Source organism: Kwoniella pini, chromosome 8 (assembly GCF_000512605.2).
Source record: "Kwoniella pini CBS 10737 chromosome 8, complete sequence".
NCBI lineage: Eukaryota > Fungi > Basidiomycota > Tremellomycetes > Tremellales > Cryptococcaceae > Kwoniella > Kwoniella pini.
Genome location: NC_091723.1, coordinates 1,441,398 through 1,458,885, shown reverse-complemented (window position 1 = coordinate 1,458,885; position 17,488 = coordinate 1,441,398). Strand labels below are relative to the sequence as shown.

Here is a 17,488-nt window from a genome sequence, read left to right as displayed (position 1 = left end):
TATGAATGAATAGAACATGCCGCTCAAGATAAAATGCGGCATTCTACGTTGACCTCGTGAACTCGTTCAATCATTTGCATATGAGATACGGGTTGATAATATTACTAAGGCAGATCGCTATACTTTCTCGCACAGAGATCACTTGTTTTGAATTTCAATACTTTTTAGATCAGCCCGTCAAAATTTATTTGTCGCTTGTACAGCTTCTGCTCTCCTTCTTTCGTCTAGAAAAGCGCAGCTTGAAGTCTGCCTTTGAAACCGTGCGCAGGTGGTCGCTCTTCCATCGTTGCCTCAATTTCCGCAATGTCGCTGATTACTGTGATGACAAGTCAGCTATGTCCACCATGCAAGTCACTCACAATCGACATCCATAGGATGGATAATCTTGGTTCTACGGATGAGCTTGTAGCCAAAGTAGAGTGCAAGGAAGAAGACCGCGGGAAGATAGTCTGAATCACAACTGATCAGTCCGATAATTGTCGCTAGGGACTTTGTGCTAAACTTACTTGTAATAAATGTTGCTCTGTCAAAGTTAGCAGTGTCTCGGAATACCGTCCAAGCTGAGAATAAGATGATGACTGCAAGATGTCAGCGACGCAGAGTCTCGGACACATCAACTCACTTCCAAACGCAAAAAGCGCGAACCACGCTCCGAATAAAGCGAAAGGGTGACGATAGGGAAGAGTGCTTCGGTCGAATCCTTGTGCTTTCATCGCTCTTCGGAAGCCAATGTATGCAAGACAGATGCCCATCCACTCAACAAGACCCATGACGGCAACCTAACGAGGTGTTTTAGTGTCGAAATCGCGTTGGCATCGACTCGACTTACCAGGTTGACAAACCAGCCGAAAACTTTGGCAGCTCCGTTGCTCACTGTCATGTAGGCCAATAATGGAATCGTAGCCATCGTAAGTACGGCCACGTATGGAGTTCCGTCTGTGATAGAGACTCGTCAGCATCGGACATTGTGCAGTGCAATATCCACTCACATCGATGAGTTCTGAGGAATACTTTCGGGACCAATCCTTTATGAGCCATATTGTATAAACTTCGCGATGAGATGTATAGATCTGCGTTACCAGCAGACCAGGCAGATGTGATTAAACAGGCATCTGATTGATAATGCGTCAGCATAATTGCGCAGGGGCAACAAGAGACTACACTGACTGATGATATGAGGTAACGCTTTGATACCCGATAATTGGATGGCAATGACCCAAGGAGACGCAGCGGCGTTACTTGCGGTACCGAGACGATCGTTGTCAAACGGTACAATGAGACCGAGGATGAATGTACCTGAGCGCGCATGTCAGCTCGCAATCTTGTAGTTGAGACCAAGCAGAGATTCTCACCAAGGATGTAAAAGATACCAATTCGGAAGTAGATCTGCTTCATTGCTCGAGGGATAGAAAATCGGGGGTTTGCACTCTCAGCAGCCGTGATGCCGAAGAATTCGACTCCACCGTATCTGTGAGACGTCCACAAACAATCAGCATCCATCGCACTACACTGTATGCAATTCCGGTGGAATAGAGACTATGAGAGACATTTATACGCACGAGAAAGCAGCCTGAGTCATTACTGCCCAGAAACCGAGGAATTGTCCCTTGCTACCACCGATGCCTTCATATTGAGCTAATGCTCCCTGTTGCGAGATCAGCTGTCGGAACGAGCAATGTCGTTCCAAGGCACCACTTACAGGTTCTTTCCAATAGTGGAATCCAAGGTAATGTCCTGATGGTCCAGCTCCACAATCGATGGCGATACCAAGAACTGACCAATCGATGTCAGTGACATGTACAGCACGAAGCCAGCTTGTACAAGCACGGTCAACTCACTGATCAAACCGATGATAGTCAAGACCTTGATTGAACTGAAGATGAACTCCGTCTCCCCGTATACCCCGGAAGTGGTCAAATTCAGCGCGACAATGACCACATAGCATATCGTAATCCACACCGCGTTATTGACCCGGGTGGGTTCAATCCAATAGTTGACGAGAACAGCCACAGCTGACATCCTACGAAGCAGGTATATTAGGCCTATTAGGCAACGCGGTAGTTCGTTCTTACTCACTCAGATGCACAGGTTAAAGCCCAATGGATAGTCTGCCCAGTCGTCAGCAATGAACGTTCCATTCTACCCTTTCCAGCACATACAACCGACTTACCGTACTCCATATCATGGCGAATCCAAGCGCTGGGTCAAAGAATCGGCCAGCATACGTGAGCTGTCCTCCGGTGATAGGCAGATACGCTGCCATTTCTCCAAGACCGAGCATCATGCTGAGGATCTGTCAGTGGTTGAGATGCACCGGATCCAATAAATGCGCTCTGAATCACTCACAAGAATACCAAAATTCCGACAAATGAAAATCCAAGCCATAATCCAAGCGGTCCTCCGTTTGATAAAGCAGTACCAGTACCGATGAAAAGACCTAACAATGTAAAAGTCAACATCGGTTCCCTCATGAGTGAAAGCAATATTCAATAAGGTGGGCTCACCAGTTCCGATCACACCACCGATTGCGATCAACTATATGAAAGCGGTATCAGTGCATGTATTGATACGAGTGAACGGTCAAGTGGACTCACAGAGACATGTCGAGGCTTCAGTCCACGGTGAAGAGAGTTCTCGCTGTGTATACCATCATATGGCTTATCTCCGTATTCAGGTGCATTGATATTTGCGCCGTCTGTTGCATATCCATTCCCTACGCCAGTAGCTGGGTATACGCCGGTTTGGGTTGTTCCAGGAAGATTTTTCTCCTGATCGGAGGTGAGTTTTGACATATTTGATTGAGAGACGTGAGCAGACCGCTCCTATCGAAATTCAAGAATATGATGTTCAAACAACAGAACAGGGGCGAGTTGAGACTAAGATGAAGGGGTATATGAGGAATCGCTTGCGTCTCGACGAGATAAGTTGTGGGAAACATATGTTTATTTCACATGGTCCGCTTGGAACGCATCATGCAAGAGATAAGGTCATCTGACCAATGAACGTATTGAAGAAGGAGCAGAGGAGAGATAAGCCAAAGACTGGAAGACGAATCACGTTAAACTACGTCATCGAGAAGCGCTAATCGTCAAATTGGGCTAAAAATAGTAAAAGCCAAGGGGCGCCACACCATAATTAACTACGGTCAATAACGTATTTCCATGCTGCTAGCCGTTTTCCACCGCAGGGTATGTGCGATTCTCGGGGGTATTTACCGCTTTAGGTTGAAGTTGTTTTAAGCGAGATTCGTAAGCGACAAACCAAAAATATGCAGTATCCGCACATCTCTTGCGAAGCGAACGTCAGGATATCGTAGTAGCGAAACATAAATTTCCCGCATGAGGCGGTCGAGTAAGGCGATAAGCAGACCGGGGGACAGTTCATTGGATAGCGAGATTGGCCTGAAATGCCTCCATCTTTAGGATACTCAGGTGAGTCATCCTTACTGCCAGCTCGCTTCGTATGCGCCTCACAATCCGGTCTGTCTGAGGACATGATGCACGTGCCCGATTGCATGATCAGGCGCGGTGAGATCTGTTTTATTGGGTGATCCTGATTTGTCAACCAGAGAGTGACTATTGGGACCAGATGCTTGGCGCAAGCGATTCGACGTAACATACAGCATGGCAGGACAGTTCTATATGCATGCGGCACCAGCTCGTCGCGGGTCCTGAGTCACCTATGAGTTCCCCCGAAGGGTATGAGCCGGTTCACTATCCTCTACCACCTCGATGTCTTTGTTGTCGGGATCTTCGTATACGTTAGAAGTTCCGGAAGAGTCCGATACTTCCTCCTCAATTTGACTAGCGAGCTTCTTCCTGCGTTGATAGTATGCCAGACTTACAGCCGTGATCGGAGATGCGAAGCAGCAAGCTTCCAGACGGTCAACACCGCCTAAGGCTCCACACAAAAGATACTCACCAGCTGCTGTCCAGTTACCGCTAACAATGGCTGGTTGGTCCTTCACTTGAAAAACAGCGAGAGGAACGGTAGCGGTGACCACTATAACATCGATTGTCAGCCGTCTGATTATGCCTCACTACCGCATGACCACTCACAGTAAGCTAAGGTGTTATCCATGCCAGATGCGAAAGATCGGGCACCGGGATCACCCGAAAATGTCTCTTGCGTCCTTTGATAGGTGTCAATGATCACATTTTATACGAGATCATGAGAAACTTACCAAGCCCAAAACATTGAAGAAGTCGATTGAAGTGTACCAGTCAGGTAATACAACTAAAGCGATCACATCAGTGATACTACTTCGCCTCTTTCATACGCAACTTACAAACCACCTGAAAGCTCTATGCTTGGGAAACACTTCCGTGGCTGCAAGGATGACCAATGCTGTCCCGTTAACCACACCACAAATTACGATAGTAGGCCATCGACGTCCACGGAAAATAGTGTCGGAAGCCCATGCTCCAGTCAAAGCTTGCACAATAATGACTGCAGGTAGACCGGCCGCATAATTATCTGTTAGAAAGGGCCTTATGTCAGTAAATATGAGCCAATAAAGCTTGCATTGCGACTTACTAATCTGAGGCACCGTGAATGACTTGGGCTTTTTCGTATTCCATGCTTTCAACCACAAAGCCAATGAGTCCGAGGGCTTGTAGCCGATTGAATTAAATACTGAAAGACCCCACAGCATGTATATCTCTGGTCGGACCAGCCAACTTTTAATCTGCTGGAGGGTGAATTTACCTTGACGCACTCGCCCTTCTTTGACATTTCTATCCCGTGCAAGCTCGATACTTGCCTCGTCAAAGATCCAGTTGGGCTTCTGTCTGGCTGGAAGGTCTGGCAATACAAAGAATTGCGGGAGGGTTATCGCTAAGGAGATGATCCCGTCGATAATGAATAGCTGATCCGATATCAGCCTCAACCTCTCTTAGCGATACTCACCCATTCCCATCCGGCAAGACCGTTTCTACCATTCAGCCCTTTATACACAGCTGCTTGGAGGAAACTACCAAACATGGGACCGGCTGTTTTGCGAGTTCAGCTCTACCTAGCCAATAGATGGATCAGTTCAACTCACCAGATGTAGCCATATTGATGATTGACAACCGTCTACCCAGCTCATTCTTGGTGTACCAACCACCAGCGAGATACACAACTACAAAAAGGTGGAAAGCTCGTTGATGAAACTGTGTAGAAAAGCACTAACAATGCGTACTCACCAGCAGAGAAATGTCCGCTGCGGGTCGTTAGTTGAGTTTCATTTATGTTGGAGTCGGAGCTTACGTTTCAAAAATTCCCAACAGAGCCCTCAGGACATACATCTGAGTAGCCGATTTCATTTTGGAATGACTAAAAGTCACTATCGTCCACGCTAACTCAATTGAGCTTAACGGATTTACCATTTTCAGCTAAGACATGATCGAGAAAGACTTTGCCAGGCACTCACGGTATGAGATAACGGGGCTGTACCCTAGTAAGCAGCATTTGGATTGGCATCACCGCAATCAGGCAAGCAACAGAATACACAGTTTGAGCGTAGTTCAACTCATTGCCGTACAAGTGTAGGTCTTCTTTCATTCCACTGACGAAAGCTGAATTGAGATTCGCTCGGTCCATCCATTTGATGAACGTGCCCAGACATCCAGCGGTAAGGATGATTAGATCTGCTTTGAAAAGGAGACGTCGCTCCTGCGAACGAGAATTCAGCTCCTGGGTATAGCTTCGTCGCTAAAGTACTTACTTCTGGTGACTTGTCCAGGGTATCCTGTGTACGACTTCAGCTTCCACCCTCACATTCTGGTCTCAACGATTGTGGTGAAAACTCTTACCCATATGTAATTCTTCCATGATTTGGGCATTCCTGTTACGTCCACGTTTCGAGTAGGGGCGACGTGCTCCACATCTTTCCTTTCCACCTCGATTAGCATATTGTGCGCGTTAAGATTGGATGAGTCTTGAAAGAATCTGACAGTAGATACATGGGTTTTATCGTACAATCGATAGGTGGACTATCTTCTTTGTACTGTTTTTGGGCATCCACCTCTTGGGTCAATCCAAAATGGCGTGCTCTCTTTATATGGTTAACCCGGAGACATGTTGTTGGTAATACTGTCCAGGGAGAGTGGTTCAGCGCACGTCATTCTGGGATTTTATCGGCTAGCTCTCTGCCCTGTGGTGAAGGGTTAAATATACCCCGAATGGTCACTGTGACCTAGCTACTGCATTATAGATGGTTTAAGCGCCCGAGAAATCACCGGGCAGATGAGCACCACCACTCAATTGTATATTGAGCTCGGGATCAGTGATCCGAGAGCACCTCGCCAAGCCATTGCGTGATCGACAGCAGCGATGGCGCAATAGGTTGTTGGTATTCGGTTAACCCCGAAACCCGCATTCCGTCTTTGTTTAAATCCGTAGTGTAGTCAATTCCTCGAGTCCGAGAAGGAAGATATTCAAAAGTTGATGGCTGAGATCATCTCGCTTCAACTGGTCCTCCGTCCATAGCAGTTATAATGACTCTCATAACAGGCTCTGCGCTGCAGGTTTCCCCGCTACCACTCAAAGGCTCAAGGCAGTGGAAGGGTCACCAATTCCCCATAGCTTTTCGAGTCGATCAAGCCGGCAAAACACCCGACATTGAGCAGAGTGTATCGTATCTACATGGACTGGCAGCATCGGGGGAGTTTACACATCTGCTTCAGCAACACGGTGGGGTCGTATTCAGGGGATTTGGTTCTCCTTCTGCCGAAACGTTCTCCAAGTTAGTTAATGCCGCTGAGAGAGGACGAAATAACACGCCATATGAGCAGGTGGGATTAGCAGGGAAAAGAACGGCTCAAGCATCTGAAGTTTATACAGCCAATGAGGGTCCCGAGACGCAGCGTTTCTTTCTGCATAATGAGGTCAGTCAACAGTGGATTGTAAGTGCAGAGCAGAAGCTGACAAAATGGATCTCCCAGTACGCTCGATATACCCGTTATCCCGGATTCATTCATTTCTACTGCGAAGTCGAGCCTATCACTGGAGGGGAATCACCTATCGGCAATAGTCTCGAGATGTTCGATCGGATCGTTCAGGAGATCCCGGAATTTGTCAAGGAAGTCAACGAGAGAGGCCTCAGCATGACGCAGATCTATCCTGCACCTTATGACAATGATGGGAAGGTGAGTTGGAAACTTCGTGTGAATGAACGAGGACGCTGATGGCATATAGTCCAACTACTTCGACTATACTGGAGTTGATACCTTTGGCCAGACTTTAAAGCTTGGTGATGACCAAGAGACTATACGCCAAAAGGTGGAGGCGCAGGTGCGTCGTTTGACCGATGATTACGAATGGCTGGAGGATGGCAGTATCCGAGTGGTTCAACATGTTAAGGGTGAGCATTATCTACTCCAAGAAAGAAAGAAAAGTCAATTCTTCACCTAGCTGCCAATCTCTATCTGGGTTTACCAAATTGGTTTAACGGTCTATCTGGTGAGTCATACATCCACGTCAACTGGATCCTGACAGTTTCCACTTAGCCCGACATGGCACCGCTACCTTCATGGACGCATTGGAACCTCCATATAAGGGTACCGATGGGAAGACATGTGAGTGTAGGCTTGTTGCGAGCTGAGCTGACCATATACTAGACCCTCCAGCAACTTATACGGACGGTACGGAAATCCCTCGAGCCTACTTAGATCGTATCCTAGCGATTTCTCGTGAGCTGGAAATCCCGTTCAAGTGGGAGGCCGGTGACATTCTATTTGTCGATAATCTACGGACAATGCATGGACGCGCCCCTTGGAGCGATGGACCAAGAAGGATACTAGTGAGCATGTGGGATGTCCTGCCCGGTACAGTAGACAACTATAGACCGAATGCCTGATGGAGATCATGAGGTATGCATTCTGTCGAGGTGTACAGTGTGGCATTGATTCCGGCGCGGTCTGCAACTGTAGTAGAGTGGCAGCCAATTTCGTGTCGTTGATCTTGGTCATATAGCACTGTTTTACGCTGTATTACGAGAGTCTTCCTGTCAGTCACTTTAGTTCAGGAAAGTCCACGTTGCGCATTTGTCTGCCAGAACTTTGAGCTCTGTTGCTTTGACAGACTGCAAAAAATAAGGATCTCGACATCAATAATGCCTGTAGCGTGATCTTTCTGCTCAGGTTGGTGGAGAGCCATTCGATTAACATTCTGACAGCTCAATGATGGACTATGGGCTATCACACATGATTGAATTCTTTGTACCGGGAAGCGGAAGTTTGCACCATAATGACCGGACGACGAATTAACAAACAAGGAATGCTCGAATATCTGCCAATACTCGTTTTGAGTTTCGTTAGACGATCAGTGTCTTCGCTGAAATTTGTTCCACGCTTGCAATTGATCACTGCCTATAATGAGCATAACAAGATCCATAACTGCATTTGATATGCCAAACTATACAAACACCTGTTGGTACTACTCGACCATCCGACCACAACTCCGGTCTAGCATTCGTAATTTTCTCGAACATACCCATTGTGAACTTGCTCGCCCGCACCAAAACTCGTGTCCACTAGACAGCTAGCATTATCTTCGCTCATTCTCAGCCATGAAAATTAGCCTCTCAGTACTTGGTTTCAACATCTTCCATATTGGTATGTTCTCTCTGTTGTCTTTCGAGGATTGCCTTGGGTTGTTGTGCACCGGCTTGTCTGTCCGGGTCACCGAAATCCGTAACAGGATCGTCCAAGTGTTTGTAGTAGGTCGGGAACAAAATGGCACACAACACACTCGCGGCCGCCAGAGCCACCCAAGGCCAGATCAACCAAGGACTATGTGACAACATTTTCTGTCAGTCTTGACTCGGGCCGGTACGGCGAGATCTGATAGACTCACTCTTGAATGACGTTAGACAAAGCCAAAGAGATGGCAGCACCGATCGCACTGTTGAACAGAGCCAAAGCGTAAACCAAACCCTTCATTCTTGCTGGAGCTCGAGTATAGGCAATTTCGTAAGAAGTGACGTTGACGAAGAGTTCACCGATAGCGGGAATGGTAATGATGGGTACCTGCCACCACAGAGATACAGGAGATACCTCTTCACAGGTAGTGGCGTAGTAACCACATGGAGATGTTTTGTAAATTCGCCACTGAACGACAGCGGCGATGATACATCCCACCGCACCAAGCAAAAATCCAATGCACATTCGCATCATCGGCTTAAGAGGGTACCCAAGTCTGGTCATCATAGGATAAAGACCAAAAGTAATGATAGGAGTGAAGACTATGATGGAGAGAGGGTTCCAGTTGTTGATCAGATCATTAGGAAGTCCGTTCAGTGTCATGGCGACGGACATGTCGTTCAATTGATTACCCAAACCTCCATCGGCAAGGACCTGCGTTTTATCGATTGTCAGGACATAGAAGAATGAGACGCAGTGACAAGAGGATGACACTCACAAAGATAGGAATCAGCATGAATACCGCAGTAGCGGAGACAGATTGCCGGATCTCGTCAACGAATCGATCATCCCAGAATACCTTCTCAAGATCTACCTGTCCATCTCGCGCAGCGATGTAAGACGGTTTAGCTTTGTTCCAGAAGTCATCGCCTCCCTTGAACATTTTCTTCCATCCGCCTTTGGACAAAGCAACACCCATTACCTTCATAGCTTCGGCCACGACAGAGCCCTGGGGAGGTGCTTTTCGCAATTTTGGACCACAGATGACGAGGACCACAGGCATAATCATGTAGATGATGGCGGGCAGAAGATAAGCTAGCCAGAACCCGACGAAACGTTGCGCGTACGAAGTGGCGAGTGCGAAGAAAGCTCCGATGTTGATACAGGCGTAGAAGATCAGAAGCCATCTTTCGATCGTGGTGTTGGGATCGATGACGACTCTTTCGCCTGATTTGAGGACCTTGATGGTGGGCTTTTTGTAAGGGTTCTGGTCACAGAGGAGAGGTCCAAGAGAGGGTTTGATGAATCCAGCCGCAAAAGCAAGTATGATAAGGGAGATGATGAAGGCTCCGAGGGATCCATTAGGGTGTGAGATGATGGATGGGATTGCCGGAATGACGAGCAGAACGTGCGCAACAGCACCAACGAGTGTACCAATCCAAATGGTTTTGAATCGACCCCATTTTGTATCGGCTACGATACCACCATAGATAGGGATGACATAGGCGAGGAAGGTGAAAAGGTTGGTGAGGGCAGATGCGGCGACGGATCCCAAACCCAAGGCTCCAGCGGATTGATTGATACCAGCACTTCCTTTAGCTACCGCCCCGGCTCCATTTCCGCCTTTGGGCAGCGGATTGTTGATGAAGTTGTTGAATGGTCCTTCGATAAGGTCATCAGCGCGCGTGTACACAGGACTGTCCCAAGTGGTCAGTAACTCACCTTTGGATCCGTAGTAAGAGGCACGTTCTGCCAACTCGATCAGACACATAAACATGGCTGCCCAGCTACCACCCAAAAAGCATTCAGCTACTTGTGTCTCTCCCAAAGGCGAATGAACTCACGGCATAGTTGCAGGCACTTTCCGAAGTGTCATCAACTCGTCAGATGTAGGCTCATCTGCGTCAATCATGTGAAGGCCAGCCGCCGCCTGCACTGTGACAAGGTCGTCTGCGTCTCCTGCACCCTTCTCTTCATATTTCCCACCATATTTGCCTAGATTGGTTCCCATTGGCTCGATGGCCGCAGTCTGCAAGTCATTGACGAGAGCTGGCTGTGTACCTGTTAACAGAGGCTCGTGATCAGCAACCTTGTATATTTTAGACAACGCCTGGAGCTCACTCATAACGGTGAATCTTTTGAGAAACTTCGTTGGAAAATCTCAAAGGGGAGACTTTAGATTGAACGCATTACAATGATCCAGTCTTATAGCTTTCTCTCGCTGTTACGTTGTTCTCCACATCTAGACCAGAAAGCCTTATCGCCTTTCAAACAATCTCCCAGAAATGCGGCACAAAGACCCGTGTGACACCGCATGGGTCATCGGTGAGCTTATCGTCATGGAGGTCGGTTATCGCACTATTCAGGTATTTTTAGCTTCTACAGGAAAGTTGGATCCACTAACAACCCTTATCTGCTGGACAGCTCAAGATTTTCATATGCCGTGGCCTAATGCCCTGTGAATCAAGCGTAAATTTATGCCTAATTCTAGTTTCGTTGCCGTTGTTAGAAGGGGGTGAAATAGATCCCGCAAGCAGACCTGCTTGGGCCCTCCGTTATTCGCGGTGAATGATGGTATTAGCCGCTGATGATTGGGTTCCGAGGTATCGTGTGGTGCACAATCATGCTCCACATGAACCTCTCTTACCGCCAAGTGTATCGACTTGGCATTCTGCCTGGACATCCGCGTGTGGGTGGAATTTTCGAAAATTCCCGTTTATGGGGAATGCGACCACGAACGTCAAAATATGGGAAGATCGACAGTGCACCCTGAGTGCACCCCGAAAATGCCGAGAAGCACACTGCTGCGCACGATCCATACTGGGTCCTGCGCTTCGCTTCACTTATATCAAATTACTTGGAACCAATGTGGAGGCAAGCCACGATAACGAAACTACACCATGTGGGCCAAAAAGAGTGCCATCTCTTTATCAAACGATGAATTTGCACCATATGGGACAAGTGTGGAACTGGCACCAATACAATAGTATAGTTTTGAATAATCGTGGAGCGAGATAAGGATGATGATTTCCAACCACGCAGTCCTTATCAAGCTGCTCAGCGATAAACACAGTGTATACAAATAGCTTCAGATAAGCGACTGTCACAGTGCATGCGAGGTTACCCATGTGTGTTTGATAAATAACGACAGATGTTCCCTGGATTAGGGTATAGTCATATCGGCATACGGCCGACTTTTAGCCGGTAGGTCGTCTGACGCAGCAGAAAGGTTGTAGTCCAATACCAAATGACTCAACCCGAGCTCCAGCAGATACACTTTTCCTCATGAAATTTCTCTGAGAAATCCCACTTCAACGATCCCACTGGGCGGTAAACGAAGATTTGCTATACGATTTCTGGTGTTATCCCGGATCCAAAGAAATGCCCAGAGCAGCCCGGCTCGGGCCCAGTTAGTTTGTTGTCGGATTTTCATCTGTCCCTTGCCCGTAATGAAGAGGACTTTGCGTTGAAATGCTTGATCCAAGAGGATGATATCATCGGGTACTGTATTGTCCATGTGCCCGTTCACCATATTTGCTCCAGTGATGGTCTGATCTCCGATGGTAGCCTCTCGTTTACTAACTTCGCTGGCAATGAATCTTCTGACTTGATCGCATATGACCATTCCAAGGTCAAGACTGATGACTTCGTCGTTAAAACCATACCGAGCCACGACTCTGTAGCAATTAGGTATGGCCAGTCTCGACACAGTGTAGCGCTCTTCCGCAGATACAGTCGGTCTGTCTAGAGGTCGGAGGTGGAAGAAGACCATCACCTCGGGAAAACAAGTGAGCTTGGTTATGAATTGACTAAATACTGTAGGTGTCGTCTCGCCAGCCTTGTCGAAGAAGATCCCGAGTCCGCTGATTTGGGTGAGAGGAGTGCTTTGATAAAAGTCGGATAACCGTAAATTTCCGTCTTGCATTCTAGTGACGAAGTGAGAAGTCGGATACCGATCTTCTGCCTCAGAACGCCATTGTTGTTCTTTCCCGAATCTCCACAGCAAGAAAACACAAGCAAGTACGGCAGCCAGTGTCAAGGTAAACCAAGCGCCGTCCGGTACTTTGGTGAGAGCGGAAGATAAGAAAGTGCCGTCAACAGCAGCGAAAAACAGCCATGGCAGAACGACCAAGACTGGTCTGATCCTCCAAACGAAGACTGCGACGAGCGATACCATCAACGTGTCGAAGAAGGTAACGAACATAACGCAGACCCCGTATGCGTTACCTAAGCTGGTCGTGTTATTGTATATTGAAGCGACCAAGACGGTGCCAATCATCAGGAGCCAGTTCGCCATCGGAATGTACAATTGGCCGTGGTGAACTTTGGAAGTATGAACGATCTTGAACTGCGGGAAGTAGGACAATTTCATGACCTGAGCAAGTAGCTGGAAGCTAGCGGTAATGATTGCTTGGGATGCTACGATGGCCGCTAAGATAGCCACCACAAGTGCTGGATAGAGTGTTCCAGGAGGTGCAGCGTTAAAGAAAGGATTGGAGTACGCTTCGGGATGTTCGCTGATGAAAGCGGCTTGACCGGAATAAGTGATGAGCAGACAAGGAAAGACGTAACCGAGCCAGCTGACTTGGATCGCTCGCCTGCTAAAAGCTCCTAGGTCGGCGAATAAAGCTTCTACACCAGTAAAAGCAAGCAGCACGCCACCAAGGTGTCTCCAGCCTTGTTCTTTATGTCTGATGAGGTAGTCGAAAGCGTAGTAAGGATAAAAGGCCTTGAACACGGTCGCATCGTACTTGACGAGGTTGTAAATGCCAAATGCAGCATTGAAACCGAGCCACAGCGCGATTATGGGCGCGAAGACCACAGATAGCTTCGAGATCCCGAATGGCTGAATAAGGAAGAGAATGATTAAGATCGCGTCCGTGACTCCGATTATGGTGCTTTTGCTGATGGACGGCGCAGCTACCTGGATCCCTTGTATGGCGCCCAATACCGATTGAGCGGGGGTGAGGAGACCATCTGCCAGCACCATTGTGACTGCGAATACGCCGATCACCTTTAGGACAGTTCTGATGAACTTGCTCGCCTCGATACCACGTCGTAAATTTCTACCAGGGCTTTCGAGATCTCCGGTTGCGAATCTCTTCATCTGAACGAGTGATGCTTCTCGAGGGTCTCTGTTGGTGATGTTCATCTGTAGCAGCGTCAGCGAGCTCTCTACGTATGGTTTAGCTCACATAACGGGATAGTAGCGAGTACGTGCTGAACGTTCCGCCTTCCCCATCATTATCCGCATAAAGAACTATAAGGACGTATTTGGTAGTAACCATAAGGATCAACGCCCATAACACCAATGACAGGACCCCTACAAGATCCTGCTTGGTTGGAGGTTCCACGAACGTTGATGAGAACACATAGAGGGGACTGGTTCCAATATCCCCATATATGACTCCCAGCGACTGGAAGGATAGTTTCATCAAAGACCATCCAGAGAATGCCTAAGGATATATAAGCGAGCATTTCTGCTTCAGACATGGTGATGACTTACTTGAGGTTGCCGGAAATCTCCTGCATTCCGAAGATTTGGATCCTCATCTTCGTTGTCTGTAGGATAGATAGCGGTCGACGGCCTTCTTGACCCATATCTTGAACGAATGTTCACAAAGCCGTCACTGTGGTTCGTTTGCGTAAGAGATAAAGCAGCTAGCTCATATCGGCTTGCATTCTCGTCAAATTTGATCCTCCTGTCCGGACTTTCACAAGGGTCTTGAGCCGTCATGCTCTCAAACGTTCGTGTCTGCGAGTATTATGCAGGCGACAAGAAATGGGAAGTCAACTAGCAATGTCAGAGGAAGGTAGTAAGGCATTATATAAGGGTTACATGAGTATCGTAAGCAGTCCAAGCTGTCGAGAGGGTTTTCACTATTGAGGGATTTTCCTGGTCAGTCTGATACATGATGAGTGATTTTGACTATCCTGCAACGACATTGGATCACTTTTCGATTCACGAATGAGCGAATGTAAAAGATCGTAGATTGTAAAGTAAACATCAGTGAACACAGTTTTGAGCGATTTTTCCATCCCGCAACAAAATCGCTCAACCACGTGTTTGTAATTACTGCGTATTTGCCCTGATCGAGTGTAAATTTGATCATCATAGTATACACTATTTCTTTCATCTCGCAGCAGATAATTCAACCTATGAGAGGAAGAAGTATACTAACAACGTAGAGTTCAAGCACATCTTACGATTACCAAATACAATCAGCCTTTACCCTTGAATACAGAGATACTATATGACACAGACACCGCATAATTGCATCGATCATCTGCCAGGTGTGTGAGTATGGTATCATGACGTACCGAACAATTTATGATTCTAGGCACGCGCTACAGAAGTACAAAGACGATATGAAGGCCGATACATTGATTGACTTTTTGTCCGACTGAGCGGACATCAGTTACAGGAGGGCTATCGAAAATAACGGCACAATAATTAAGCTTCTAAAACAGTAACCCGATCGTGTCTCGGTGGTGACTTCATGTTCTTCTCTCCGAATGCTTGGAACTCATCGTTTGACAGCTTCTCATCCTCCACTTGAGGCGGTTCATCAATTCGAGGCTCCCCTGCGGATTCGTCGATCTCTTCGAAGTGCTTATTCATACCCGGTGGTGGGGAAATTCGGCAGAGGGTGTAGTATATCAATCCAGAAATCCCTGTACCAGTAATCCATGACTGAACGCGAGATGTCAGCTGTAGTGTCATTTGTGTCGAGACTGGCACTCACGAGATAGTAGATTCTCTTGGCACCTTCCGAGACGGCAATGTCGGGCTTGAGAGTATTGATAAAGCCGGGAGCATTGACAGCGAAACCGCTAAAGAGACAAGCTTGTCAGCAAGGACTGAATATTGTTCAGGCGCATGTACTCACCAGAGATAAGCTGCGTATCCTCTCCAGTTGATACCAGCAGTGTACCAATACCAACCTTTTTTGTCGGCCGAATAGAGATCGTTGATTCTGATGTGCCCTCGTCTGACGAACCAATAGTCCGCAATCATAGGTCCGGCAATGCATGAAAGCAATACACCATATGCACCCAAATAGTTACTGAAAGTCGCAGAGGATTTGTAGAGGAGCCAAGGGTTCCTACAATCCTCTATCAGTTCGTGCACCGATTTCGGTACGACGCTGAACTCACATGCAAATCCCAACAATAGCAGCAACATAACCACCTCGCCTGATCGATAAGTATCTAGGGAACAAGGCTGTAAGATCACATCCTGCTGATACTGAGTTAGCAGCTACGTTAAGCAACAGTCTGAAGAAAGCGTCAGCTGGGACCCATGTAAGGCGACATCCAACTCACTGAACATAGATAAACCCAGCAGCGATGAATACCAGACCAGCTCTCGTGCTTGAACTACCACCATCCAACATGGTATCCATAATCTTGACGACATCCCAAATTGGTGCACCGAACTGGACTTGACTTGCTGAGCAGATCACGATACCCAAGAACGAGGTGATGGTGAAACCAAGCGGCATGGCTATCATCTGGGGCCAGACAGCGGCTGATGGGGTTTTGGCTCTGGAAGCAAAGTCGGGGGCATTGGTGATCTTTCAAATAATTCAGTACGAGTTGAGTTGTGAGCAATTGTGAAAGAAACTCACCAGAGTGAACATATTATTGAAACAACTTGAGATACTGATAATCATTTGCCATCCTAGCTTGGAACCAGAAAGAGTGGCAGGCTGGCTGAAAACCGGACCTACACCTCCCGCTCGGTGGATCGACCAGCCGAACAGTGTGAATCCAACGATAGGCCCAACGATGGCTTTCGCCATGAACATCCAGCGGAGCTTGTGGATAGGTACCCAAATCGTGGGCAAAGACAGGAGCCAATAGATGATGAAGGAAATGATGTAGGCTATAACGATTGACCGTTATGAGCTAGGTTCTAATCAGCGAGGCGGTGACCAAGTACTTACCAGTAGTTGTCTCGGTTGATGCAGGCATAGTGTTCTTGATCCTCGCGAAGCTAGGGAAAATCGCCCGTAAAAGCACATATACACATTCCCCACCAAGCCACGCTTGGACACCCCACCAGATACATGCCATACCGGCACCTACATGAACGAATCATTAGCGAAAAAAGGCAGTGCTGCAGATCAGTCCATTATTTAGCTTACGATTAAATACTGGCCAAAGACTTCCAAACAAACCGAACGTCGTTCGACAAACAGCTGGGAAGACGATACCATGAATCGCACCCTAGTGATACATGTCAGATGCAGACGAGAGTCCATGTGAAGTGTAACATGATGAGTAGGGTCCGAGGGGCAGAAGGAAGGTGTCTAAGCACATAGAGAGTAATAAAAACTTACGGGTCGGGCGTTGAGAACCAGAAGCGGTCCTACAAGGGAATATCCGATGATGACACATAAGAAAGCTAGAAGTCCAGTGCATCGATCAGCTTCGGGTCCTCCATGCGACATGGCTTCGGCAACTCCTGTCGGACTCACCCTGCCACCAATTAAGTCCTGCACTTATCATGGAGGCGGCAATAGTGAACGTGTTGAGGTTGAAACTGTCCGCAACCCAGAAGCCGACCTGAATTCAGAGGAGAATGCTGTCAGCTTACACTGCTCAGACCCTCCCTGACAACGAGAGCAAAGGGCAAGAGGACGTACGAAACTCCAGGCATTCCAAGTCTTCTGCTCCTGTGGTACTGGTAACAAATCTGCGGTTACCAAGAACATTTCTTTACGAGACAAGCCTTCGACATGATTAGTCTCGAGCTTTCTCAGGACCTGCCTTGCACGCATAGTTGTTAAGATTTGTAATTACTATTATGGAGGGGAGATTGACGCTAAATCACAAAGCTACAAAATAAAGTAACGTCT

The 17,488-nt window shown here is 47.5% G+C and overlaps 6 protein-coding genes across 6 annotated transcripts; 1 reads left to right on the top strand and 5 right to left on the bottom strand.

The window, feature by feature from the left end:
• Positions 1-224: 224 nt before the first annotated feature.
• On the bottom strand, positions 225-2,792 carry I206_106296 (uncharacterized protein; the record flags this gene model as incomplete). Its single annotated transcript, XM_070203290.1, has 16 exons — positions 225-316; positions 360-449; positions 507-578; positions 623-779; positions 830-936; positions 990-1,112; positions 1,168-1,296; positions 1,353-1,468; positions 1,560-1,645; positions 1,700-1,773; positions 1,839-2,020; positions 2,077-2,108; positions 2,171-2,285; positions 2,347-2,437; positions 2,505-2,535; positions 2,595-2,792. 16 exons carry the CDS (start codon positions 2,790-2,792, stop codon positions 225-227), a joined length of 1,695 nt encoding a protein of 564 aa, XP_070059391.1.
• Positions 2,793-3,679: 887 nt separating this feature from the next.
• I206_106295 (uncharacterized protein) lies at positions 3,680-5,894 on the bottom strand (the record flags this gene model as incomplete). Its single annotated transcript, XM_070203289.1, has 12 exons — positions 3,680-4,002; positions 4,059-4,132; positions 4,184-4,236; positions 4,289-4,476; positions 4,537-4,786; positions 4,909-4,991; positions 5,045-5,122; positions 5,187-5,203; positions 5,251-5,352; positions 5,414-5,655; positions 5,708-5,731; positions 5,796-5,894. The coding sequence occupies 12 exons, from the start codon at positions 5,892-5,894 to the stop codon at positions 3,680-3,682; spliced, it is 1,533 nt and encodes a 510-aa protein (XP_070059390.1).
• Positions 5,895-6,479: 585 nt separating this feature from the next.
• On the top strand, positions 6,480-7,840 carry I206_106294 (uncharacterized protein; the record flags this gene model as incomplete). Its single annotated transcript, XM_070203288.1, has 6 exons — positions 6,480-6,869; positions 6,927-7,130; positions 7,180-7,345; positions 7,396-7,443; positions 7,491-7,559; positions 7,602-7,840. 6 exons carry the CDS (start codon positions 6,480-6,482, stop codon positions 7,838-7,840), a joined length of 1,116 nt encoding a protein of 371 aa, XP_070059389.1.
• A 726-nt stretch (positions 7,841-8,566) lies between these two features.
• I206_106293 (uncharacterized protein) lies at positions 8,567-10,749 on the bottom strand (the record flags this gene model as incomplete). The annotated part of the gene is made up of 5 exons (XM_019156844.1): positions 8,567-8,774; positions 8,839-9,338; positions 9,403-10,286; positions 10,347-10,411; positions 10,469-10,749. 5 exons carry the CDS (start codon positions 10,747-10,749, stop codon positions 8,567-8,569), a joined length of 1,938 nt encoding a protein of 645 aa, XP_019010646.1.
• A 1,158-nt stretch (positions 10,750-11,907) lies between these two features.
• I206_106292 (potassium uptake protein) lies at positions 11,908-14,361 on the bottom strand (the record flags this gene model as incomplete). The annotated part of the gene is made up of 3 exons (XM_019156843.1): positions 11,908-13,776; positions 13,820-14,080; positions 14,131-14,361. The coding sequence occupies 3 exons, from the start codon at positions 14,359-14,361 to the stop codon at positions 11,908-11,910; spliced, it is 2,361 nt and encodes a 786-aa protein (XP_019010645.1).
• Positions 14,362-15,078: 717 nt separating this feature from the next.
• I206_106291 (uncharacterized protein) lies at positions 15,079-17,410 on the bottom strand (the record flags this gene model as incomplete). The annotated part of the gene is made up of 11 exons (XM_019156842.1): positions 15,079-15,318; positions 15,371-15,458; positions 15,515-15,730; positions 15,783-15,902; positions 15,951-16,201; positions 16,256-16,512; positions 16,574-16,711; positions 16,775-16,856; positions 16,970-17,034; positions 17,108-17,195; positions 17,276-17,410. 11 exons carry the CDS (start codon positions 17,408-17,410, stop codon positions 15,079-15,081), a joined length of 1,680 nt encoding a protein of 559 aa, XP_019010644.1.
• Between the last annotated feature and the right edge of the window lie 78 nt (positions 17,411-17,488).